This window comes from Talpa europaea (genome assembly GCF_964194135.1).
Source record: "Talpa europaea genome assembly, chromosome: 7".
Classification (NCBI taxonomy): domain Eukaryota; kingdom Metazoa; phylum Chordata; class Mammalia; order Eulipotyphla; family Talpidae; genus Talpa; species Talpa europaea.
In genome coordinates, this window is record NC_140074.1 from 116,660,166 (window position 1) to 116,686,303 (window position 26,138).

At 49.5% G+C, this 26,138-nt stretch overlaps 1 protein-coding gene across 1 annotated transcript; it reads left to right on the forward strand.

The window, feature by feature from the left end:
* Window positions 1–6,855: 6,855 nt before the first annotated feature.
* TTLL6 (tubulin tyrosine ligase like 6) lies at window positions 6,856–25,447 on the forward strand (the record flags this gene model as incomplete). Its single annotated transcript, XM_084237973.1, is given in 14 exon segments — window positions 6,856–6,860; window positions 8,646–8,676; window positions 8,678–8,915; window positions 10,803–10,921; window positions 11,052–11,182; window positions 12,951–13,107; window positions 13,994–14,137; window positions 14,712–14,797; window positions 19,333–19,558; window positions 21,273–21,448; window positions 23,011–23,199; window positions 24,054–24,228; window positions 25,173–25,301; window positions 25,388–25,447. Coding segments are annotated over 14 exon segments (1,866 nt in total).
* Between the last annotated feature and the right edge of the window lie 691 nt (window positions 25,448–26,138).

Sequence of the window (26,138 nt, forward strand, 5' to 3'; positions counted from 1 at the left end):
TGGACAAGTAGATAGTTTCCACAGTTTGACTTTTGTAAATAGTGCTGCAATAAACATGGGAATGCATATTTCCCTTTGAATTAGTGTTTTTGTATCCTTCAGCCAGTAATCTAAGTCTCACTCCTTGGGACTGTACCATCCTTTTCTAACAGGAACAGCTGCATTTCAGTAACATCAAGTCAAGCATCTGGAAATTGCTCAAGAACGAGGAAGAAGAACATAGGCAACAAGAATCCTTGGCTTTATCCATAAAGGAGTTTCCTAAAAACATGATTGTACAGGACTTTAAAGTCCACCTTCAATTAATCCAGACGTTAACAGTTCTACAGCCTGCCAGGAGTCCTGCTGGCAGGAGTTTGGGTCTGGGCTCGTGGAATGAACGAACTATTTGAATCCTATCATTAATTCCAATGCCCCACCTTTCTGAAGACAGCCAAGACCCCTGCCCCCTGGGTGGCCCTCTATCAGCCAGTTCAGGGGAGGGGCGATGACCCCCACAGTCTGGAGGAGATGTCATAATTCAGTAAGGCTGGGCGATTCATTATAGGTTTGCGATACCCCTTTTCCTGTAAAGAAGCTAAAAACCTCAGACGGGCAGACTTGGGTCTCAATGTCGAGCACTCTGCAAGGCGCCTCTTCTTCCTGGTTTGGATATTTACCTTCCAAGCAGACCCAAGTGCCCCCCTCCCAGAGCAGCCAGCGCCGCTGGAGAGCTGCAGGCAATCCAGACGTTTCAGACCTACGCGGGCCCAGCCGTTGGCCGCACCCGCGCGCTGCACGCAGGGGGCGCGGGCCCGAGGGCAGGAAGGGGGCGCGGGCCCCGGCGCGGGGTGGGCGGCGGAGGCGGGCACGCGGCGCGGCTGGGCGGGGACGCGCGGAGGACTAGCGGTAGCCGGGCCCCGCGCGCCCAGAGCAGGACCCGGCGTCCTCCGCGTCTCCCGGGACAACCTCGGGCGCCGCCCTCCAGGAGCGCGGGGGCGGTTATTTTGATTCGGGAGCAGGGGGCGTGGCATCTCACCTCGAGGACCAATCGCAGGCCTAGAAAGCCCTATATGCAAATCCGCGGGCCGGACGGACCAAATTGGGAGGAGCGTAGTTTGGGGTTTGGGGTGGTCGGGCAGCCCGTGCAAGCGTGTCTGCTTAACCCTTCCAAGAGGGCGCCCGAAAGTGTGAGAGCGACACGGGCTGCGGAGCAGGGGCGACACGGGGGAGAGGGATCGCGGTAAGAGCGCCCCGGAGGCTGTGCGGGCCCCGGACTGCGGTGTCCTAGAGGCTCCCCACTGAAAGTCTGGTTCTGCACCCCCGCCCGCGTCCCCCCACGGTGCCCGGTACCTCAGAGCTGTTCGCTCTGCCCGCCCTGGCGGCGTTCTACGCCCAGCACACGGCCCTGCGCCCCTGGCTCCGCGGCCCGGGTCTCCCCGCGTCTCCAGCTAACCGCTCGCCCGCTTCCCCGCCCGCACTCGCGGTGGCCGCTGAAATACCTCACCCCCTTCCGAACCCTCCGTACCCCGAAGCCAGGACCTGGTTCCCACACTGACCCTTCTTTTCCCAGCTCCATACCCCCACCTGTCCCCACCTTTCTCCCACACCCGGGTCTCCCTCCCAGTGCACCCTGCAGCTCCTGCCCTCCCTCGACCTCCCAAACCGGTGTCCTCAGGAAACTGTTCCTTGGATACCAGAGATCTCTGGGTATCGCTGAGCTTGCTCTGCCTCCTCCTTCCCCGCCACTGGGTCCTTCTCTGGATCATTTTTCTTTCTGTGTTATTTCTCACCTACCTGAGGGAAAACTCTCTTAGGCTTGAGGAAAGTTCTTCTGTAGGATTCGAACCCTAAGAAAAATGTAACTTACCTTTGGGGGTGACGTGGGAAGGAGCTAACGTCTTTTAGCACAGGTATGTTCCAGGCCCTTCAATAAGTTACTTAATATGCACCTCATCCTAGCGTGTGTTTTCATCTTATACTATAGCCCTTATATTGAACCAAACACTCCTGTAAGAGCATTAGAAACCTTAACTGCATCTTTAGAAACCGTAACAACCCCATAAAATGAATTGTTTTTATTACCCTCATTTTACTTATAAGGAATCTCATATTGGGTCTCCCTTGGTGACGCAGTGGTTGAGCGCTGGGTTGCGAGGCTGCCTCTGCAGCGCCAGTTCAATCCCTGGCCACGGCGAGGGTCCCACAAAAAAAAAAAAAAAAGGGAATCTTATATTATGCCGACTTGAATGTCATCTTTTATTGTATTATGTATTATGAGGTACAGAGAGACTCAGTGAAACTCACCCAAGTCACACTTTTAGTGTTAGGGTTGGCATTTGGACTGGGATCCACCTGTGTTTGCTAATAATGCAGTGAGTATTATTATGGAGAAAATGGCTGTTCAGAGCCTGACCTGAAAATTGCATCTTCCAATCTTGTAGAATTCCTCAATTACCAGCAGAATAAAAGATGACATTTAAGTCAGCAAGATTCTTATTGTTCTCAGTGAATGTGGCAGGTCATTGGCAGCACTTCTTACTGGCAGAGCCCTTGAACAGTTGAGTGCTCCCTCCTCCCTAATTAGTTTGCATTTTGCCAAAGACCCCTTTAAGCTGTGTTGAGATTCAAGGGGTGGCTAGAATGAAAAGCCAAAAGGCCATAGTAGGCATTTCATTCTGTGAATGAAAACTCAAAATATAAGAAACTTCTCCATATGAAGCTTTTATGTTCCTTGTGGCCTTGTAATCACAGGGAAGAGAGGGAATGAGAGAGGAGACATACCAAGTCAAAGAGACAAAGCTGAAAGCAATATTTAGAGGTCTTACCTCCACATCTCCTTCCCCCTCCATCCATTTTGGCTTTTCCAAGAGCTAGCCACTGGAGATTTTCAGAGGGATGCTGCTAGTAGGGGAATGAGGACTCATGGATGAAAAGGGAAGGTGGAGGTACAGGAAAACCTATTACTGGTAGGGAGAGAGGGAAGGCCAAGGCAGACAAAGTAGGAAAGCTCTTCAGTGCCATGTTTATTGCTATAGACTGGAAGAAAAGTCTGGGCTGTGATGTTCAGGATGAAAAAGCTTGGCTAAAACTTGAAACATGCACTTTTAAGGCTTTTATCACTTAATCAATCATCAAATTCTTTCCTCCCATTTGCAGGATATCCATGTTAATTCAACCTTGCACAAAAAACACACAAACCAGTGAATGCTTCCCACCATTCTGTGACACTTTTAGGGGAAAGAAATGTAGTTAACACGTATAGTCCTTCAGAAGTTGAAATGAGACCTGGTTCCTCCTTTGAGATTTTCCAAACAGCCTGCAAAGTGTTTGCAGGGAACCATCCCAGTGCTCACTCTCTCCCCCTGGTGGCCAGGAAAAGACATTGTCAGGATTTGGTTGGGAGCCTCTCAACCATCTCAAGATCAAATCCCATTCTAAAATAGAAGGAAACATCTGTCCCCCACCCCCACCCCCACTGTTTTTTTTATTATAAATTTTATTTTTATATTCCCCATACAATTGCTCCACCCCCCACTGTTTTAACTATCCTCTTTGGAAAGGTCAACTGAATGTGTCTTATGTCACTAAGAAAAAACAAAGATATTTACTACACTTGCTACATTGGTAGCACAACTTAGTCTACTATTTTAAACTCCTCAGAGCACTTAGTTCACATTACCTACCCACTAACCTGACATAATAGAAAGATAAGCAGAGGGGGCCGGAGGCTGGGGCATCAGTCCTGGCTCTGTTGAATTGTGCACTGGTCATATGCAAATCCTCTTCCCTAGCTGGGAGGGGGAAATTTCAAAACTGTCTCTAAGAAAAGCAAACAGGTTGGACTCGACACACTCATAAGTCCCTTCCAACTATAATATGCTCCATAAGAGCTTAGAAAATGTTCTAATTACACCCCAAAATAAGAGCCCTTGTGCCGTGTGGACATTGGTTGAAAAGAAAGGAAAGAGTGAAAATAAGAACAAAGTAGAAATAATAGAAATCCCAGGTTATGGATGAATCTAGGGAGATTCCGTCCTCTTGCTAGAGGTGGGAATTTAGAGGCAGTTGGGGGAATATGAGACCAACTGATTCTTAAGGGACTAAAATCACCCAGACTCCTGGGAACTAAAAGATCAGTTGCTTCATGTTACTGTCACACCGTTTATGGGTGATAAGCAGAGAGAAAAAGGTGGAGTGTGAAAGAGTCAGGCTGTGTGTCAGACAGACATGGCTTCTAACCTCTCCCTGCCTTGGACTTGTCATCTGTAATGGGAGGAAGATACTATGTGCTATAATCTGTGCTAGGATGAGGCATTATGTATATGAAGTGCTTTAGTATAATGCCTGTTACTCAGTGAGTAGCTACTGTGTACAAGTAAATGAAACTTAAGGTTTTTAAGTATTTGTTTGCTATAGGAAAGGACCCAAGGCCAATGTTTTTTAAAAAAATGTTATTTACTTAATCCACACAGCAACCCTTTTGTTATACAGATGAAAATGAACCTTAAAAAGGCAAAATTAGTTCATACATTTCTTCACTCTTCTAATCCACTCAGAAAGCACACAGCCCTCTGCTAAGTGCCAGATATTGTGGTAGCAGCTGGGAATTCAGACACAGCCTCTTCCATCAGGGTGTTCACAGTCCAGGGCCACACAGCTGATAAGAATAGACAGCATTCACTATACTAAGTGCCAAACACTGTTTTAAACACTTTGTATTGTTTTAACTAAAATGAATTGTGACCTAAGTCCCATAGCTGGGGCAAACTGTTTTACAGGTGAGGAAAGTAAGGCAGAGGGAGGCTGAGTAACTTGCCTGAGGTCCTGTAACTAGCAGATCAAGGCTTTAAATCCAGGCACAAGGACTCCAGATTCTGCATTCTCAGCCATCACACTGCAGCTGTTTGTTAAGGGTTTAAAGCCACACCTCTGAGCGCAGAAGTCCCTAACTGCGGTGTGTGGATATATTTTACTCGTGTGTGTTCTCTTTAGGCCTTGTCCTTCAGGTCTCTTGCCTCTCCTCCTTTGATTCCTCAGAGCTACAATACTGCTCTGGACAGCCAAATTGTTAGGCAGCAGAGTAGGGGGGAGTCCCTGGGTTAGCAGGGAGTAGTTGCTGAGATTAAATAAGAGAAGTCTAGTAGAACAACATAAGGCCCACATCTGAAAAGTCTCAGAGGTTTTGGTTTCAGCTAGATCAAATCTTATTCTTCTTCTGAAAATGGGGGCGTTAACTTTTTTTCTGGTACAGCCCTGGGGAAAGCAGTTTTTGTTCTAACTTGTTACTGCTTGGAGGCCAGAAATATTTTCCAGAGGAGGACTGGAAAATTTGGTTTATGGAGCCAGATGTGTAGCCTAAACAAGAGTGGTGTTGTGGGTATGAGGAAATGGTCCCTCTGATTTTTTTTTTTTTTAATTTTCTAGAGGCATGTCTTATTTATTTATTTATTTATTATTTGTTTGTTTGGTTTATACATGCACTGGGTACAGTCAGAAGCGCGGGAGGGTGAGAGAATTCACCAGAGCCAGAGCAGGGAGCAGAGCAGGCAGAAGGACCGAAGTACACTGCTGAGGGGAGCAGCAGGCGGCAGGAGAGGTCTGCTCGCCATGTGGGACCCTCCTCCGGTGGCCGGGGAGCAGCCAGGGATCGAACCAGCTGCAGAGGCTGCAGGCAGCTTCGCAACCCAGCACTCAACCGCTGCGCCACCAGGGAGGCCCTGGTCCCTCTGATTTAATGTTATAAGGAAAATAGCAGGAGGAGCATAACTGCCGCTTAGCTCCTGCATCTGGGAGACAATAGGGAATGTTACGGACTGAGGCAGACCGGAAAATGTCTAAAGAGGTAACCATTACTTGGTTCTGGTTGACTGCTGGAGTGACGCAATGAGAACCAACTTTTCCAAAAGAAATAGAAATATGTATCATCAGGTACTTCTATTTAACAACTGTAACAGCAACACACAACTGTAGCCTGTTTCTACGAGCTACATTTAGGGTGCAAGCCCCATAGACAACCTTTTAGGGAGGTAGTCTCTGTCAGGAGGCTTTGGAGAGAGGCCAGCAGGATTTAGCTTTGCATTAAAAAGGAAATAGAGGGTTGGGGTGAGGGTGGGGGTGCCCTGGAGAAAAAGACTAAAAAAATCAAAAAATAATGACATATGCCAATGACTATTGTTTGATATCTTCCATCTGTCTCAGGTGCCAACCAGGTGACCTCTCGTTTCACAGGTAACTTAGAATACAGGGGCACACAGGCAAGAATGCTGCAGTGAACAGGTTTTTTTTTTTTTTTTTTTTTTTTTTTAATTATATGGGCCCAGCTCCTGACTCTGTGCCTGGTGCCTTTCCACACAAGAGTAAGCAGAATTTGACCATTATGGGGGTTCTTGTCTTTGAGGCAGATAAATAAAAGCAGACATGAGTTGTTCTTACCACTTGGGCAAGGACTTGAAAAAGGGCAAAACAATGGCAACTCAGAGATCCAATTCGGGGTCAGTTTTCTCTCCTCAAGTTAGCATTAACCTTTAGGTAAACGGAGACACTCCTCCAGGGCTTGGTAAATAGGCGCCCTCGTGGAGGGATAGGGGAGTAGAGCTGACTATGGTTTACTTGGAAGAAAGAAGAAGCCCAAGGTCAAGATTTCCTGTACCTTAATCCTCTTGAACTTTGAAAGAATGTGCCCGTTCACCAGAGCCCATGTTTCACTGGTTAGCTGTACTGAGCACAATTCTTGCTGTCCCTTGCTCAGGTGTCCCCATGAAAGGACTTGAATGTAAGTGGCAGCTTCCTCAGCAAGAGAGAAATAAGCCACAATCCTTGGTGGACTTAATAATTCTGCCTTTCTTCTCGGGGGTGTTGTGAGCATTCTACGAGATGGTGTATGTGACGATTCTCTGAAATGCCTCAAGAACTATACCCACATAAGGGCTTGTTATTTGTAGGTAGCCTCTGAGTTAGAGGTGCCGCCCCTCCACCAATTTAGGCTTGGGATAGGGACAGAGAGGTGCTAGGGTGTAGTAACATTAAAAACATGGCCGTGGGGTATAAAGCTTGTCTAGAATTAGCAAGTTTGAGTTCGGAGGGGGCGATTCCCAAGAGATCTCATGACTGTGGTGAGCGTGTTATAATTGCATGTCGCTGGTAGTAGTCCCAATTGTTGGAACCCCTCTGGGAAACAACATGGTGATATAAATAAATAAACACATACATAAATATCAGAAACTACATAATTTTCATATTCATTAAACTGATGATCGTGGTTCTAGATAGAAGCTTAAGAAAATAATCCTAAAGCAATAAATTGAAAGGGTGCATTTTAGAGCTATTTATACCATGGAAAAGCCAAAAGCAATTTGTGTTGCCAGCAATAGGGCAATGGTTGGTTAAATTTAGTAACACATCCCTTCAATGGGATGTTGTTTAAAAGACTAGAAGCATGTGGAAGTTGCCACATCCCAAAGGGAGTTTATGATATGATACTAAATGGGCAAAAAACAGATACAAAATTGTTTGTTTTGATTAGAATGATGAGAATAGTGAGGTTGAAAATTAAGAATGAAAGAAGATACACAAAGGGTCAAGGTTGTTATGTTGGGGTAGAAAAACTACAGGTGATTTCCCGCCCTACCCTTTTCTAAACCTCCTTTAATGTTATCTATAGCAACAACAGTAATAAATTCGAATGAAGATATTATTAATATCTTTGGGAAAAAAATACCCATGAGTTTGTGAGGGAACGATGGGTAGTAAGTGGCAAGAGGAGTGCAGGCATCAAAGCAGAGGGGCTGAAATGGTGAGGAGTTGGCAGGGTTTGGGGAGGCGAGGAGAGGAAGTGAGAACACCAGAATTTGGCCTTACTGTCAGAGAGGTCTTGGATGGGAAGGGGTATGAATCAGCTAACTGGGCCTGGGCAGCCTGGGTTACCCAGGAGCAAACGGAGCACATTCCTAAGGGGTAGGAAGCCAGGAGCCTTAAAAACCACTAAAACATTTGAAATTTCAAGCAACCATCAAAGAAGTCATTATGGGGGTGGGGGGTGAGAACTTTGCGGAACTTCTTTATAGGTGTTGTACAGTTTGATCTTGTTTTTAATTGGGTCTTAGGGGAGATGCGGCAACCTTTTCTGCGGCTGGGCTCTGTGAAGGTCTACATTTGGCCCTGGATTTCCGTTTTGTTCAGTCATCTCTGGACCACACCGGCAACCGTTGCTTTCACTCTCAGATTGGTGCGGGAGGTTCAGTGCAGGGCCCAAACAGTTAAGGGACCTCCTCCAAGCACCTCATCTGCACCCTCTGGGACTAATTCCCTCAGCTAGGGAGGCTTTGGACTTGTTTCTGAGGCTGTCTCTAGACACTCACTCACTTTAATAATAAGATTGTTTACCAGGTGGTGCCATGCATAGCATCTCAGCCTGCTCCTGAGAACCCCAGGTGGGAAAAAGCAGGGCCACCGTTGGTTGAGTGAGTCCCCAAGGTCATAGTCAGTGGCAAAAGGTGGGATCAGCTCCCTCCTGGAGCTGGCACTAACCCTGCAGGTGGGTGGCATTTTATAACCAGAAACCTGTTGCCTGGTGGCCAAGCCCTGGTCCACCACTCACATGAGTAAGGTAGGGGGTCCCCCTGCAGGTGGATCCAAGTAACTGCTGCTCCTTCTGCCCTCTCCAGGGGGCAGGTGTATTTCCCCAGAGCCTCTGCGGGGGGCCCAGGAGATGCCCCAGGGCCTGCCTTTGGAAGGCGAGGAAGAGACAGACTCGGAGGAGAGGGAGGACAGTTCCATAGAAGATCTAAAAGAAATCAGCACCCTGGCTTTTGTGAGAGAGAACACAGGGGCCCAAAAGGGCCTTCAGAATGCCCAACAGCAAGGCAAGAAGAAGAGGAAGAAAAAGAGGTTAGGATTGAAAGATGGGACATGGGGCGGGGAAGGAGGCCTTAGCTGTGGATAGGATTGTGACAGAGAAACCATGGGCTGAGACTGATCGTGTGCTGCAACTGGAAACCTCTTTTGACTCATTTAAAAAGAATGCACTTGTAATGATTTTTTTATAGAATCAAATAATGGTGTGTATATGCTAAAGCCACACTTTGTCCTAATCTTCATTCTGTATGTTTTTAATTAAAAAACAAAATTGTGTGGGGGAAGAGATTATCTCCTTCTTTTAAGAAAGTTCTTATCACCCTGGTGATGGAGGGCGCTTTAAATCTGACAGGACTGCCCTGGCTTCACAGGCTCTCACCTGAAGCTTCTGTACTTCAGTTCTTGTTTCGGATTTTGCCACATCTTGCTCCATTCTGGGGGGAAATGAATCACTGCTCAGACTCTCTGAGGCCTGAGAGCTTGTCTTCTGTCTAACTCACAGTGTCTCTTAATGGAGGGAGGAGAGGGAAGACCAATGAGTATTTTGGCCAAAAAGATTTTCAGCTTCTGTCCCTGATATGTCACCGGAGTGAAAGGATGGAGGAGGTGATGATGCTGATAGGAAGCTGAAGCATACTGAGCTGCATCTGCAATCCAGAGTTTCTACCTAGTGTCAGAGTGAGAGTACCGGCACCCGCCCTTTTGAGTGGTGTCATCGGGAAGGGGACGGTCAATCCAGGCCTTAGGTGGCAGGTTGGGCTGCACGCAGCTCCAGCTGGGATGGCGTGTCTTGGGGTACAGTCACTTGTTCCGGCAGGCGTGTCTGTCTCTGTCTTGCTGCTTTCCGTTTTCTCTTTTCCAGATGATTGGTGATCAATCTATCCAGCTGCCGATACGACAGTGGTGAGTATCTGTTTAAGGGATCTATGATGGGGACCCACTGGATTCCCCCAAAGGCCTGGAAAGGGTCACTCTTGCATATTCTTTTTTTCCCTTCTTTTTTTTTTCACATTTTAAAAGGACAGGTTTATTAGGAAAAGGAGAAAGAAAAAGAGAGCTCGTGCATGGTCTCAGGCAGGCAGGAGAGTGCACTCATATATTTTTGAGAATAAAAAAGAGTTGTCTCCAAATATTTGCTTCTTCCAGCTCAGTGAACTGTTTGAGGAGGTTGGGAATCTCATTCCAAGAAAATAGGGGCTTTGACACAATGGTGAGGACCTCGACTCTCACTGGTGCTTATCTGTGGTGATCTGGGGGTCTGGTTGTCCAGAAGCAGCTGTTGCTACGGTCAGTGACTCCTTTGAGCACAAGTCGCAGGCTGGAGTCATGCCTAAAGATAACCTACAGACCTACTCTGCGCAGTAAAGCACAGTGTGGTCATCATTTTCGTTTTGAATCAGAACGCCGTAAGCTGGCCCCGTGTCTCCCGATCACTGCAAGCACATGTTCCTTTCCAGGCCTTGAAGGCATTTTGAGTTTGTATTGGAATCAGTTGCCAGTTACTAATGCAAACAGAGACAAGGGAAGAAGGATGTGACAGCATATATGTGGTTTGGAAATACATTGTTTAATTTTTTTTCCTGTCCATTTACCTTACTAATTAAGCTTGACTTTGATGATGTTAAGGATTAGTTTCTATTCCCTGAACAGTCAAGGCTTAGTGTTTGGAGGAAAGCCAGAGGCCTACTTCCTGGCAAGGGGAAGCAGTGCCGGTGAAACCTTCATCCCAGATCACCTTCGGTGGGGACAGTGGGACATAAGCTGTATTCTTCCACAGCTTGCAACTCTCCACCTTCCTTTCTTGGCAATGGTGTGTCCAGTGGGGAAGATGGCTTCTCGCCCCAAGGAGTCGAGGTGTCTCCCAGCAGTGCTTGGTCTGGGAGCCCCAAGAAACATAACCTTCCCACCCCATGCTCCTCCCCCGCTTTCCAGGCTAACAGGCCTTTCTTGCTCCAACTCCATGGCAGTGCGGAGGGCCGCCCAGCAGTATGGCCTTCGAGAGGGTGGGGAAAACGATGACTGGACTCTCTACTGGACTGACTACTCGGTGTCACTGGAGCGGGTGATGGAAATGAAAAGCTACCAGGTATCTGGGTCAGAACTGGTTCTTCATATAAGTGTGGCATCCACTCAGTGGGACCCCTTCTTCTTTGACTAGTCCCTGAGAGGGACTCATGGGTATTCCCATCGTTCATGAATTCTGACTTCCTTTGCAGAAAATTAATCACTTCCCTGGGATGAATGAGATCTGCCGAAAGGACTTGCTGGCCAGGAATATGAGCCGCATGTTAAAGATGTTCCCTAAAGATTTCCACTTCTTCCCTAAGACCTGGTGTCTCCCGGCCGAGTGAGTGGCTGCCTATGCTCCCTCCCCCACGTGGCACTGCCAGCTTACTCCTCCCTCTTGCCCCCACTTGCCTGGTTGCTACTTTGCCTTCCCAGCTGAGGTCCCATCTCTCTCTCCTCTTCAGGAAGAAAAAGATAAAGACCGTATGTGTCCAAGGTTTAGAAAACACAAGGTTCTGCCTCTACAATAGATGCCATTGAGGGGCTGGGTGCTTGAGAGCCTGTGCCAGAAGCTGGGAAGAGAATTTGTTCTGATACTGTTGATTTTGAACTTGTTCCAACCTTTTAACTCTACAGTGTCTGAATTTTTAAGGATGGGGAGCACTTCTGAAGGGAGTGAGGTAAAGGTTAGCACCCAGGTGAGGAGCAGGGAGGGCACGCCTGGGCTGTCTCCCCGGCAGCGTCTCGAGATAGTCAGCCCTTCCCCACCTCTGGTCCCATGTTACCATTCGTGAGACTGGACATCCATTTCTGGTACCTAAAATAGTCTGGACTACACCACAGAGAAACAGGAGAAATGTGAGATGATCTGGACACGATGTGGTGTTTGAGATGAGGTGAAGGAGGGCAGAGAGGTGTCCCCGTCAGAATTATAGTCATATGCCAAACCCAGAGGAATCCTACTCTCCCCTCTCCATCCAGGGCTTCCTCCAGCCAGGAGCTGCAGGGTTCCAGCCTTTCCTGGCTTGTCTGGAACAACTTTGAGCTTTTTTTTTTTTTTTTTTTTTTTTTTAATTTATTTGTTCGTTTATTTATTTGTTTATACAAGCACTGGGTACAGTTAGAAGCGCGGGAGGGTGAGAGAATTCACCAGAGCCAGAGCAGGGAGCAGAGCAGGCAGAAGGACTGAAGTACACTGCTGAGGGGAGCAGCGGGCGGCAGGAGAGGTCTGTGCGCCATGTGGGACAGCCGGGAATCGAACCAGCGCTGCAGAGGCTGCGGGCAGCTACGCAACCCAGCGCTCAACCGCTGCGCCACCGGGGAGGCCCACAACTTTGAGCTTTAACATCAACTTAGAAGGAAATGTGTTTGCCATCACGTCAACAGGTGCCTCCCAATTTCATGGCCACTGAGGAGCCTTGCTGTTAAATGACTTCCTCCCCACCCCCACAAGGCTCCTTGGGGTAAAAATGCAAACCAAGAAGTAGAGCGAGGCTGAGATTTATAATCCATTAAGTTGGTTTATTTCTTCCTTCGGAAGATACTTTTTTCCATGTATATTCAAGATAGCTTTTGCCCCCTCATATTCTGGATGGAGTGGGAGTTATAAATGGAGAATCCAGAGTGGAGGGGAGAAATTGATCCATTCAAGGCTTGTCACTTGTCAGGGCTTGTGTCAGATCTGGAACTCCAAATCCATCTGCAACCTCAGAGAACCCAGTGACCTGGATTAGAGCTCCCTTTCAGGGTACACAGCATGTAGCAGCCTGCACAGGGTCATGTCGCCCATCGCCATGAGAGATAGGTGGCATTAACCTCATTGTGTAGATGATGGAATTGAGGCTTAGATAGTCAAGTCCTTGCAAAGGACTACTCAGCTGGCAATGGTGTTGCCTGGGCTTAATTCCAGGCCTGAATCCCTTCAAAGCCTGCGTCTCTACTGTGTGCGCCCGTGTCTCCTGTGGCTGGACGGCTCAGCATCTGTCAATTCCAGGGTTTTTGTCATATTGAATAGTTTGTTTTTTTTTTTAAATAAAGAGCTAGACTTCCTTTTCACTGCTCCCCAGCTAAAGGTGCATCTCTTTCTCATTCCCTCCCTGCTCTCATAGCTGGGGAGATTTGCAGAATTACAGCAGGTCAAGAAAAAATAAGACATACATTTGTAAGCCGGATTCAGGCTGCCAAGGAAGAGGTATATTTATCACCCGGACGGTGAAAGAAATCAAACCAGGGGAGGATATGATCTGTCAGCTCTATATTTCAAAGGTACTTCCTCATTGTGGTTATTTATCTGTCACCCACACAACCTCAGGCTCGAGCCCCACTGGATGGAATGTGAGCTAAGGGATCAGAGGGTGTGGGTGTGAGTGATTTTTGTCACACAGAGCCCTCTGATCAGAGACGTGACATGTACCTGGGCCAGGATGTCACTTACCCTTGCACCCTCGTCAGTCAGTCTGGCTCCGCCAGGCTGGCCTCTTGCCTCTAACAGACATTAGTTGGGAGAGCACCTTTGTCCTGTGGGAAGTTTCACCTCATTTGGGTGAGGGGAATATTCCAGGAGAGATAATGGCAACCAGCTTTACTCTGTGACTGGAGGTCAGAAGCTACAGGGTAAAGCCCACTGAAGGGAGGGTTCTTGGAGGAAGGGGGGCTGGCTGGCAACACAGGTCAGCAGGGCAGGGAGAATTCTTTTTTTTTTTTTAAAGATTTATTTATTTATGCATACAAGAACTGGGGTACAGGCCAGACGTATGGGGGTGTGAGAGGATTCACCAGAGACAGAGTGGGAAACAGAACAGGCAGGTTGACTGGAATACACTGCTGAGGGGAGCAGCGGGCGAGTCAGGAGAGGTCGGGTAGGGAGAATTCTTGCAGGAATGAAACAAAAGCACAGCCCTGGATGTTGACAGCATGTCCTACATGGCAGAACTTTTTAATGTCACCTTCTTTAGTTGCCAGGAGATCTCTTGGAGGTGGTACTTAGTGCCATTTGACAGATCAGAAAATCGAGGGACATGGGGTTTAGTGACATGGTCACATGGTGGGCTATAGAGCCCAGGTCCCTTGTGTCCCTCCCCAACCCTGGCCATACTTGCATTCTGATCTACAAGTTGAATTTCACCTCAAATGTTTGTGTCTCTCCTGCCAGCCCTTTATCATTGACGGGTTCAAGTTTGACCTCCGAATTTATGTGCTGATGACATCCTGTGACCCTCTCAGGATTTTTGTGTACAACGAAGGACTCGCCCGCTTTGCGACAACCTCTTACTCCCATCCCTGCACAGACAACCTGGTGAGCTCAGGGGACACGCCAGCGCCCCCCCTCCCTTAGTGTGTTTAAAACCTTCCTTTTGAGACAGCATGGGCACGACTGTCATTTGCTGAGCACTTACTGTGTGCCAGTTTGCATCTGTTCTTTCATTTAACCCTCCCAGGGGCCCTCAGAAATAGGGATTGTTGTTTCCAGGTGACAGATGAGGAAATGAAAACCAGAGTGTAAGGGACCTGTGCAAAGTCCCAGAGCCAGAAGGAGGTGAGGCTGGGATGCATGGCCTGTAGGCAAAGCCAGTGTCTCAGGCCCAAGGTGCAGAGGGAAAAAGAGCCTGGGAGAACCCATTCCTACCCCTGCGGCCCCCGCTCTCTGCAGGCACCACTCAATCTTGCTAGGAACTGGAGTTTCTTCTACTCTGGGCAGTGTTAAACCTGCTTACTTCCTCTCTTTTGCCAGTTTGCGTGAGCCTTCAGCCATCCCCTTTCTCTTCCATCTCTTTAAGCCCTGGGGGGCTGGGGGGAGACATGGGAGGGGCAGAGAGGCTCTGAAGGCCTGCCCTTCTTCCTGACCCCACATACTTATGTTCTCTCCCCAGGACGATATCTGCATGCACCTGACCAATTATTCCATTAATAAGCACAGTTCTAATTTCATTCAAGACGCTCACACTGGCAGCAAGAGGTGAGGAAGCGGCTTCCCCTCCCCTTCCTTTCCCTTCCAGTCTCAACTGCCCTCTGGGACCTTGCCCGTCAGTGTTGCCATCTTGGGTCATGTGGTCTCAGAAACAATTTTTTTCCTCTAAACCCAGAACCGACTCCTTAGTCTCTGCCCTCTGTTAATCATTAAAAGAAGGCCACATCGTAAACCCCGGGAGCTGGGGAAGAGGAGAGATAAACAGGGACTGTTTCCCCAGCAGGGTATACACACACACACACACACACACACACACACCTGCCTACCCACCTAGTACACTTGGCCCTTCTGATTTTTTTTCCCACCTGGCTAGAGTTTAGCACCTTCTGATGTTTTGAAACCAAGAGATACTGATGGTGAGTCTGCCATGGGGCGCGGAGGTGCCGGCAGTTGCTCCTTGGCCCGTGGTTCCCCGGGGCAGGTGGGGTGTGCTCCCATAGACTTTCTGACAATGTGACACCAGGCCCTGGTGTGACATGACATGTGGCTAGCTGGCTTTAAGTTTCCCCAGAAGAAGTGGGGGAAATGAGACGAAGGCGTGAGAGTAGCTTCCCAAGTGGCTCATTCATGTTATTGTCTAATCCTGTCTCATCTGTGTTTTAAGAAAAAGAATGTGAACATGCCCAGTGAAGGGGGAGAGGAGGTGTGTACAGAGGCCCCTGTGTGTTGGGCCTGTGCCAGGGCTTTGTGTGCGTTTCCCCGTGGACTGCTCATATGGCAGAGGCTTTGTCATCTCCCCTGCAGGGGGAGAGCTGTGAGTTAGGTGCTGTCTCCACTGGACAGATGAGAGAACCCGCTCTGAGAGGTTGAGTGAGTTGCCCACAGCTGTAAGTGCCAGCGCAGGAGGCCAAGGTGGCCTTTCAGACTGCGAGGATCACACTCTTGCAGCTGCGCCAGGCTTCCAGGGACTGAGACACGGTCGACTGTCTGACTGCAGAGCCTCGGAGAGGCACGCCGAGTTTCACGACTCCCTCCTTCCTCCTTGGGGCTAGAGCTCCAAAACACAAGTGGATGATCCCCCGGCTAAGCCTGGCTGAGGGGATGTGTGGGGCCTGGAGGAGAAATCACCTGTTCTGCCTGAAGCTCACCCGTCCCACCCCCTTCCCTACCTGAACTGCTGCCTGTGGCATGTGGAGTGGAGGTGCTCAGTGAGACCCGCCTTCCAGTCCTGACTGTGACTCCTGCTGGCTGAGTGAGCTTGGACAAGTCACTTCTTTGCTCTGGGCCTCCCTTTCCTGGGCTGCGGCACGAGGGCGTCCTGACCACTGTGTGAACGGCGTGGTGTTCATAGTCACACTGATTTTTCTGAGTAAGGGAATGCAGTCACGGGGCCCTCACTCCCCTCCTCCTGTAAGAACTAACAGCCCAGGCCATGATGGGGGTGTGTTGTGGGGTGCCAGGACTAAAATGAGGCTATGCAGTATTCTGCTGTCTTCCTTCTTCCCTCGCTCCTTCCTCTTCTTTCTTACCCCTCTCTCTCTCACCCCAGGCCTGGCCTCACCCTCTGCTGTCCTCCACCCACCTCTGCTGGAGCAGCTGTCTGCGTTCCCCCCCCACCCCAAAACTTGGCTCAGCCTTTCTCCCCTCAGCTCCAGGCCCATCTCTCCTCAGCTCCACCTGGACGTCTCCCTGTTGCACCAACTTAGCATTTCCCAACATGAACGTGTTCTCTCTCCTGGCACCACCCCAGCATTCCAAACTGGCATCTCTGCATAGCTCCCCACCGCTCCCTTCCACTCTGCAGGATTGGAGTCTCTGGTCATCTCGCATGTTTCCTTTTCCAGTGAGTCATTGGATTCCCCTGGCTCCTCCTTCCTTCCCACTAGGCCTTTCTCCAGCCTCAGACCCAGATGGCTGCACTGGCCTCCTTGCTCTGCTCCCTGCTCCTCTCACTACTTAACCTTCTGCACCTCCATTTTCACATCTTTCAAATGACATGCAAAGTATGAACACTGGCGGGCCTCCGCACATGCGTGCCGTGAGACTCTGTTGAGATGTGTATGACTGGGCTTCAAAAGCAATCACCCTCATGTAAGCAGAGACTGCTGTCACTCTGACACTCCACGCCTTTGTTCCTTCCACTTTTGAGTGGCCAGTGTGACTCTCAGCTGCCCAGAGTGTCAAATTCAAAACCTTCTACTTGACCTGGCCCAATTTCCCAGTTATTACTGCTACCTTATAGTCAACATTTTGCTTGTTGAGGGCTCGCTCTATGCCAGACACTGATCTTAGTAACTTATGTTCCTCAAGCCATTTAATCCTCACACAACCATCAGCACCACCAAGTAAGCGTTACTACCATCATCCCTGTTTTGCCAATCAGAAAACTGAGGTGTGAAGAGGTGAAGTAACCAAGGTCACACAGCTGGGAAGTGGCAGAACTGCTGGAATTCAAACTCGGGCCATTTAATTCCCAAGTCCGCACCCTGACCATTTGGTGATACTGCCTGTGCTGTTCCCTCCAGGGTGCCCTTGCGCTCATCTGGTGTCCAGGCCTTGCTCATTCCCACCTTCACCTTTGCTCAATTCCACCTGAGCCTGGAAGAGCATCCTTAAGGCCCTTCTGTCTCACGAAGCTCCCATGTTGTCCTTTCTGATCAGGTGCCTGGCTGTGGTCCAGCCTCGTGACACTGAGGGACCACATGACTGTCTTCTCGGTGGGCCTCACCTAACAGACAAGGGGATCGGGTTCCATCTCTAAGGACAAGCCTGTGGCAGCTGAGTCTAACCCCCCACAGTAACTTGTCCACCGCTGCACTCCACCGGCCCCATGGTCAATGTCAACTGTGGTCCATACACGCTCTTTGCTCTGGGCGCCTGTTTGTTGCGTGTCCCCGATTGTACTTCCCCTCCTCGAGGGTCAGATGGTGCCCTGGCCCTCTGATGCTTCCCGTGTTGCTGGGCAGAGTCCTTCTTTCCTGCTCTCCTTCCTTTTTTGTTTCTGTTTTCCATTTCTTCTTCCTCTTTTGAGACAATCTGCTTTGCATACTGACTGCCCCGCCTGGCCCCCACTTTGCTCTCCTCAGTTTGTGCCTATCAGCACCCTCAGTAAGATCCCACCCTGACAGATGGGGCTGCAGGCCTGGTAAGAGCGGTGAAGGAGAAGACAGAAAGCTGGAGGCCTGTCAGGCCTCTGGGGCAGAGGGCAGGCAGCTCAGTCTTTCAGGGTGCTGGCACATGGCTGGCGTGCTAAATGGATCTGACTAATCACTGGGCTTATGAAATTACATTGTGATGTGCCTGAGTCCTCAAGAAAAGGTTACATTGTTACATAATGTCTGTTGTGAATCCTGGGATATGTATAATCTATTTGGGGAAAATTTATTTTCCAATTAGGCAAATTAAATACATTCCTTTGCACTTGAAAAGGTTGGCTTCAAGCGATCTGGAAAATTCATTCATGTGCAACACTCCATTTCATGACGATGAGGTGGGTCTCTGTGTGGGGTGGCTTTTGTGTGTCCATCTTGTATAAACGCAGTCTTGGCTATTCATGTGTGTTGACTTCCCAAATGGCCTTCGGGCTTCCCAGACAGACGTGGCGATTTCTTGAGATCCCCTCGTTGCTCCGACTTTGCACACACAGCAGATCCTTAGCAAGTATGCCTTGTGCCATGTGCTCACCGACCCCTTCCTCCTTTGACTCTATTTACTGGGGCCCTGTGCGCTCTTTGAACTGCGTGGGTGAGTCGCTTGTCTTCTCATTCTCCTCTTTCTCTTCATTCCCCTCATTTCCTCCACCCATATTTCCACTTTCCACTTTGACTCTGCACATGCGTGTGTGTGTGTGTGTGTGTGTGTGTGTGTGGTGGGGGTGGAGGGTGTTGGAGGACGGGTAACTGGCCTCGCCATTGCCTCTTGGACCTATCAGACTTGCCCTTTCCCATCACTGCCCAGCTACGAGCTGACCTCACATATTTCCTCACAGACCTCTCTTCTGTGATAGGGTGGCCAGCCATCTTGGTTTGTCTGCAAATGAGGGATTTCCTGGGATGTGGGAACTTTCAGTTCTAAAATCAGGGCTGCACCAGCTAGCCTGATGGTTGATTACCTTATTTGTGCAAATGTCCTAGGGCTGCCTTTTCCCCAAGGACAGCCCTAGAACTTGTTTCTGTGTCTTTATTGTTCCCAGAATCCCCTCAGATGGCTTAGACGGTACCCTGATATCAGTGTTCCTAAAGGCTCCCCACAACCTTCTAATGAACACCAGGTGGCTGGAAAACCATGGGCACCAAAGCAAAACCATGACGTAGGGTGTTGGGTTTTTATTTGTTCATTAAGTTTTCCAGGCAAGCCAGGTTGTTATATCTTCATCCTCTCCAAGGCTGTGAAAGCTTGATGAATGTGGCCTTGTGGTTCCTGCAGGCCCCTCCTGTGTTCATACAGCCTGAATGTCCCCTGCCTCCTGGGTGTCCATCTCATTGGCTCTGGAGCCTATCTTCTCTGGAAGTTTCTGCTTCCAAGCCCCACCATCTTAGATGACCTGAGGAACCACCCTGTCTCACAGCCTATATCTCTTCCAGGAAGCTCTCCACATTTAACATGTTCATGCAGAACCATGGTTACAACGTCGAGCAGATATGGAGAGACATTGAGGACGTGATCATCAAGACTATCATCTCGGCCCACCCCATCATCAAGCACAACTACCACACCTGCTTCCCCAACCACACGCTCAACAGTGCCTGCTTTGAAATCCTGGGCTTTGACATTTTACTGGACCACAAACTCAAGCCGTGGCTGCTGGAGGTAGGGCTGTCCCGGCAAGGGGTGAAGGCTGCCCCTGTTATTGGGGCCTGTCAGCTTTAGGCTCATCCCTCTGCCCTCCTGGCTCACTTAAGATGGTTTCAATTACCTTTGCCAGGCCAGTCCCGCCCTCGTTGCTCACTGCCCGGGGCCTCTCCCTTAGCTGAGAAATGGCCACCAGAGGGGGGTAGACGGCCGGGAATTAGAGAGATCCCTGTGCCTTCTGGAGGCCCATCCAGGCTTGGAAATGCTGATTGATCACAAGTACAGAGCGATTCTAAAGACTACTCTACCTTTTGTAAGAGTAGCCCCCCCCCCCAAAGGGTGTGTTCTTTGTCAAAGGTGAGTTGACGATGTTCAGTATCAGAAGGAAACTGTCTGACCTGATGGTTCAGTTCCATGCGCCAGGAGAGAGGCCTGGGATCCATGGCTCTGGGGAAATTCACCCAGTGAATTTCCTGCCTGCCCCAGACATGAGGGATGTGGGTGAGGAGGAAGTGGAATTTTTCTGAGACTGCTTCTCATCCTGACTGGATTTGTGCTGGGCAGCACTCTCAAGTGACCATTCATCACAGGCAATGGGGCTGAGAAGGGACATGCAAGTCAGAGGTGCTAGTGCCAGCTGCCAAGGACAGTCAGCGTTCAGCAGAGAACCCAGAATTACACATTAAATTTCTATGGTTTCCTCTATTTCCGTGTGTGTGTGTGTGTATGTGTGTATTTGTGTGTGTGTGGTGGGGGTGGTGATCGGAAGAATATGGCTGTTTAGGGCCTCCCTGGTGGAGCAAGGGGCTATGGAGCTATATCCGCAGCCACTGCAGTATGAATTCAATCCCCGCAGGCCAGGGAGGCCTGTACCCTAGTTCTTATATGCATAAATAATCTTTTTTTAAAAAAAGAATATGGCTATTTAGAGTTCTTTTGAAAAAAAAAAGATTTATTTTATTTATTTATGCATACAAGAGCTGGGGGTGTAAGCCAGAGGTGTGTGGGGTGAGAGGATTCACCAGAGACAGAGTGGGAAATAAAACAGGTGGATCTACTGAAATATACTGCTGAGGGGAGCAGCGGGCGAGACTGGATAGATCTGCTGCCCATATGGGTCACCTCCCTGGCTGGGAGTCGAACTTGTGCTGCAGTGGGTTAACCCCTTGCATCACCAGGGAAGCCCCTGTTTAGAGTTCTTACCCAAAGATCAGAATAAGCCACCTACAGCAAGCCTTCAGAAATTGCTAGAAATCCTCTAATGTCACCATAGTACCTCTGAACAGTATGGACTTTTCTGTGAGCAGAAATGAGTCCTCTATTTCCTCCTCCCCCCAACCCAAGTCAGGATCCTAAATGTACCCCTCCTTTCTGATCCTTACCTCCTGGCCCTCTGGCCCTCCCCACCCCACACCCCACACCCCACACCCCCTCCCCGGCACTGGCTCTATGAGATGCTAGTGCACAAGAGAGAACTCACACATCAGGTAGAGGGGAACTAAATAAGGCCCCTAGGCCCCCACCTCCACTCCCATGCTCCTTAAGAAAAAAGGCCTGAAATAAAAGCTAGTTAAGCTGAACTGGAGGGTCCATTTCCTCTGTTTCTCATTGTGTATCCCGTTTACACATTCCCCTGTTTCCCATCAGCTCATTTTGGAAACCAGGGCCCCAGGGTGGGCTTTGGCACCTCCCTGGCATCTTCCAGCCTCCAGCTCCTGTCCTGTCCTCACAGGTCAACCACTCTCCTAGCTTTTCCACCGACACATGGCTGGATAAAGAGGTGAAGGACAGTCTGCTGTACGACACCTTGGTCCTGATCAACCTGGGAAGCTGTGACAAAAAGAAAGTCCTAGAGGAGGAGAGACAACGGGGACGGTGTCTGCAGCAATGTCGTTCTCGAGAGAACAGGTACAGGGGTGCTGCCCCCTGCCCCCAAGCACCTTACCCATTCCTGGAAGCCTCTTCTCTATGACTGCCCTGCTCCCAATAAGACTGACTTGTCTGGATCCAAATTAGGACTCCACCATCCATCAGGTATATGACTTTTATGTCAAATCTCTAAGCCTCAGTGTTCTGCCCATGGAATGGAGGTAATGCTTTATCAGGGTATTGGGGGAATCAAGTGAGATCATGCATTTAGAAGGCTTATCATTGTACCTGATGCCATAATTTGTGTTCATGGCTATTTAAATATCTTGCATGGAGTTGGTGGGGAAGGGGGAGTTAGTTCTAATGAATGATAATCCTATGTGGAAAATTCATTTATTTTTGTACATTGTGACAGTTTGAGACAGTTTGACTGTGAATATTCCTATTTTCCCCCAAATAGGAGATTGTTATAGGCAACTGTGTATAATGGATATGAGTTTTTAAATATCACATGGAGATTAAGGAGTTGCCAATATAAAAAGTAAAACCATCACTTTATTTTTACAAGAAACCAAAGATTTGTCTGTCCTACCCCGTCAGGTCAGTGTGCTGGCAGGAGAGACTGCTTCCCGGAGGGGCGGCATTTACCCTTCAACAGGGCTTGTTCTGCTGGGTATTCTGCTGTCTGAAGCCTGAGGATGGTCACAGAGAAGCCTTTGTTGTCTTTCGAACCCACTAGGTCCCCCCACCCTGCCCCAGCTCTCCACCATGGGCTGAGCCAGCCTGATCCTTTGGGAACGAGCTTCTAGAACTGGGGTGATGGCATCCATGTTGGGATGCGCACTGTTCTCCCTGTGAGGAGGACAATAGACAGGAAGCATGAGGGTTATAGGACCCTATTGTTAGAGCCAAGCCTGAGCAAGACACTGCAAAGGGAACTGACTTGCCCCAGGTCACCCTGCTATTAGGTGGCATGTCTGGCCCCAGAGCCCAGTTGGTGCGTGTTGGGGAGCCCGGGGCCTGCCGCTGCTCTGTGCAGCCCAGGGGCAGCAGGGGCTTCCTCTGACCGGGCCTCCTGTCTTGACTTGGCCTGGGGTATCTCAGCAGCTCCTGGTTTCCCTGCTGTAAGGGGGCTTTCCATTCCTTCCTCCCTGACCTCCACCTCCCCAGGGGGCTGTGAGGAAGAATGAGATCATCACAGCTCATAAAAGCTCATCAAGCTCAGCCTAGAAACTCTCAAGTTTAGCAAAACACAGGCTTGCCGGTTCTCCAGAGAAGGGTAATAATGGCTGTGAATGGGAAAGTGGCGACAGTGTGCCTTCTCAGAACTGAGCTGAGGGGTTTTACTTGTGTCAGGGGAGAATTTGGTGAGCCGTCAGAAGACTGTTCTAAGCAGCTCTTAGTGCAGCTTGACACTGGCCTTCCCCGGAGGTCCAGACTCTCCTTTCAAGAAAATGTTCACACGTTTATTTAGTCAATGCTGGCGGGCCACCCTGGTGTGTCAGGCCTCTGTCTAGCCCCAGATGACATTGGGCTTGTCCACAGCCCCTCCAAGCTTGTCCCAAGAAAGCCCAGCAGCAGCCCTGTGTTCTGTTCCACAGGATTGAGGAAGTCAAGGGCTTCCAGGCCGTGCGGGTAGAGAAGACAGAGAAGTATGAGAAGGAACACTGTGGGGGGTTCCGCCTGATTTATCCCAGTCTGATCTCTGACAAGTATCAGAAGTTCTTCCAAGACAACAACTCCCTTTTCCAGAATACTGTTGCTTCCAGGGCTCGGGAACTGTATGCCAGGTAGGAAGGCTCCGGGGGTGGGGGAGCACCTCGGGGGTGGAAGGGGCAAGGTGGGCTGGTGTTGAGGGGATTAAGCGTAACTTGATGGGCAGCAGGCCTGGGGTGGCAGGGAGGGCTATGAGCTTCAGGCCCCAAACTTGAAGTTGCCAGGGCCTCCCAAGGACCTGAAATCATAAATTCCCCCGGGTGAGGTGTTGTTGGGTAGCTGAGTGGCTGTTTCTAGATGCTCACCTTGAGACAGCCACCCCCACTGTAGAATGCCCAGCCCCTCCGAGCTGCCTTGTGGCTTCAAGCAGGTATAAAATCTGAGAGCTGGAAGAGACTCATTCCATCGAGTCCAGTCCCCACCCACCACCTCATTTTAAGGAAGGGGTGGTCAGAGAGAGAAAGGCTTCTACAGATGATGATGACGGAAGAGGGACTAGAACCCCTATCTCCTGACACCTGGGGCTATATTATTTCCATTATATCGTCAACTAGAGAGGCCCAGCATATGAAGTGCTCTGAGATGGGAGCTGCTAAGTTTCCCCTCCTACCCAGACCTGCCTTGTATGGGCATACAAGGAATCTGGCCCACTGGGAAGTGGGGGGTGAGTGAGGGGATGTGGACTAGGGTGTTGCCCCTTTACTGCATGTCTCTCCTTGGATGCTGGTCCCAAGATTGGGAATGATAGGAGTGGGGGGACCACCCTCTCTTCCACATCCTGTTCTGTGACGCGCAATCATCTGTGCAGACCGCTCTTTTGGGGGGAATTGGAGCACTGGTCCTCTGCCCAGTCCTGTGCACCCCTTTAGGAGAATGTCCACACACACAGCCCATCCCTGTGTGACACTTACTGTTCTTCACTGGGCAGGCAACTGATCCAGGAGCTGAGACTCAAACAGGAGAAAAAATCCTTCCAAATGAAAGAGAAGAAGGTAGAGATGCAGGGGGAGTCGGTGGGCGAACAGTCGAGAGGGAAGAGCACGAGGAGCTGGAGACAGAAGCAACGGCAGAAATACAAGACCATCACCCACAGCTCCAAACAAGTAAACTCGGATGGGAGGGGAGCTCGCATGCCCGGCACCCTTCCCCGGCTGGGGCCAATCCGTGGGGGGGTGCTGAGGAGACCACTACTCAGAGCCCAGACACACTGAAGGAATGGGGCTGCATGGAGGGCTGGCCACAGGAGGGGAGCCCGGAAGTCATGAGAAGCCCTGCGTCCTTCTGAGGATCCCCCCATCCAGGCAGAGAAGACTCTCTGGTCTGGCCTTGCCACCTGCAGTAGGAGCAGAAGCAGCTGGGAGGCTGAGCAGAATCCCCATTTAGGGAGCAGGCTTCAGCACATGTACTCATGGTCCCCAACTCCAGCTCGGGTTGGACCATGACCCCTCAGAGGCCAGGGGCACAGCTAACACAGGAGGTACAGGGAAGAGCTGGGGGTGGGGGCAGGGGAGACAGACATTACGTGGGAAGTCTGATCGCAGTGGGTCCTTCCATACCGCTCTCTGCTCACAGCGTGGGCCTGCTCTGGCTGTGGGCCGGCTGCCCAGAGGCCTCTCATCTGAATCTTTGGAGTCCCTCTTCTCTGCCTACCTCTGTCTTCCAGCTCAGTGGAAAGATTCAGTTGACTTCTCAGATCATCTCTTTATTCTCAAAAACTCACCTAAAAGGACAGTATTTAGAGCAAATTGTTTATATATATGTGTGTGTAGGGCATTAGACCCCTTGAGAATCTGAAAAAGCTATGGAATCTCTTGCCATAAAGTACATAAAGATACAATTGTAAAACTGCAATTTAAAGTGACTCAAAGACCCCATGAAGCCATCCACAAGCCTTCTAGGAGTACTGAATCCCAGGTTAAGACCCCAAGTTAGAGACTGATACCTATCACTTTCCTTCTCTTCTCCTTTGCACCTATCTTTGGGTGCAGATGAATCTGGAAGTGGACAGAGCTGGGTTCCCACAGAATGTGTGTTTGGTTTTCTCCAGCCAATGACATTAGTGACCTACACACCTGAATTGTGCTTGAAAGTCAAAGACATAAAGAAAGACGACAGCAGCTTCAACCAGGAGGCCCTGAGGAGGAAGACTGCCTCTGATCCCCACAAACTCTCATCCGTGAGGCAGTACAAATCTGTACCTGACCTGAGGAACTCAAGCCTTCTCAGTGGCTCTGAGCTGGAGCCCAGTAATCCCAACTCCAGAATCAGGGGGGCCAGTTCTACTTCTGCAGTGAACCTCTTCACCCGCACTATGGTGAGTGAGCTCCACCTCCCGAGAGGGCGGAAATGGGAGGGAATGGTGGGTTTCTTGTTTCTGGTCCCTTCTCCACGCCTGATGTACCACTGCCCTTTGAGGAAGCCACTTAACCTCCCTGGGCCTCCTCTTCCTCATCTGTGAAGCCCACGTTGTGGAATGGCACACACACTTGCTAGGCAGGTAGCAAAGGGGGATTGTTGAATGGTGCAGAACTTTGTCTTGCAAGATGAAAACGTTTCAGATATGTTTCACAACACATGCATGTAGTTAAGGTGTTAGGACTGTACACTTCAAAATGGTTAAGATGGTAAATTTTATGTTGGGTGTTATCACAATTTTAAAAAGAGAGAGGAGTATCCTTTAGGGATCTGGCTACCTCTGTTGGGATTCTGGAGTCTCCTTTTATTATATACAGGCTTCCATTTAGTCCTTCTAGTCTCCTTGAGTTTCCCCATCTTATAAAATGGAGTTTTAATAGTAGTCCCTTCCAGTGGGTTACTGTGAGGATTAAATGAAAGGATATCCCAAAATGTGTGGGGTCTGGTATCTAGGAGGTACATGGCACACAGGACTCGGGAAGCATTAGCTAGTATTTTAATATTACCACCAGTTTGCAAGATTGTCTTTGTTTCTCATTAATCTAAGATAATTAAAACGATGCTGGTCCTTTAAAGAGGTCACAAAGGGGGCCTCCCT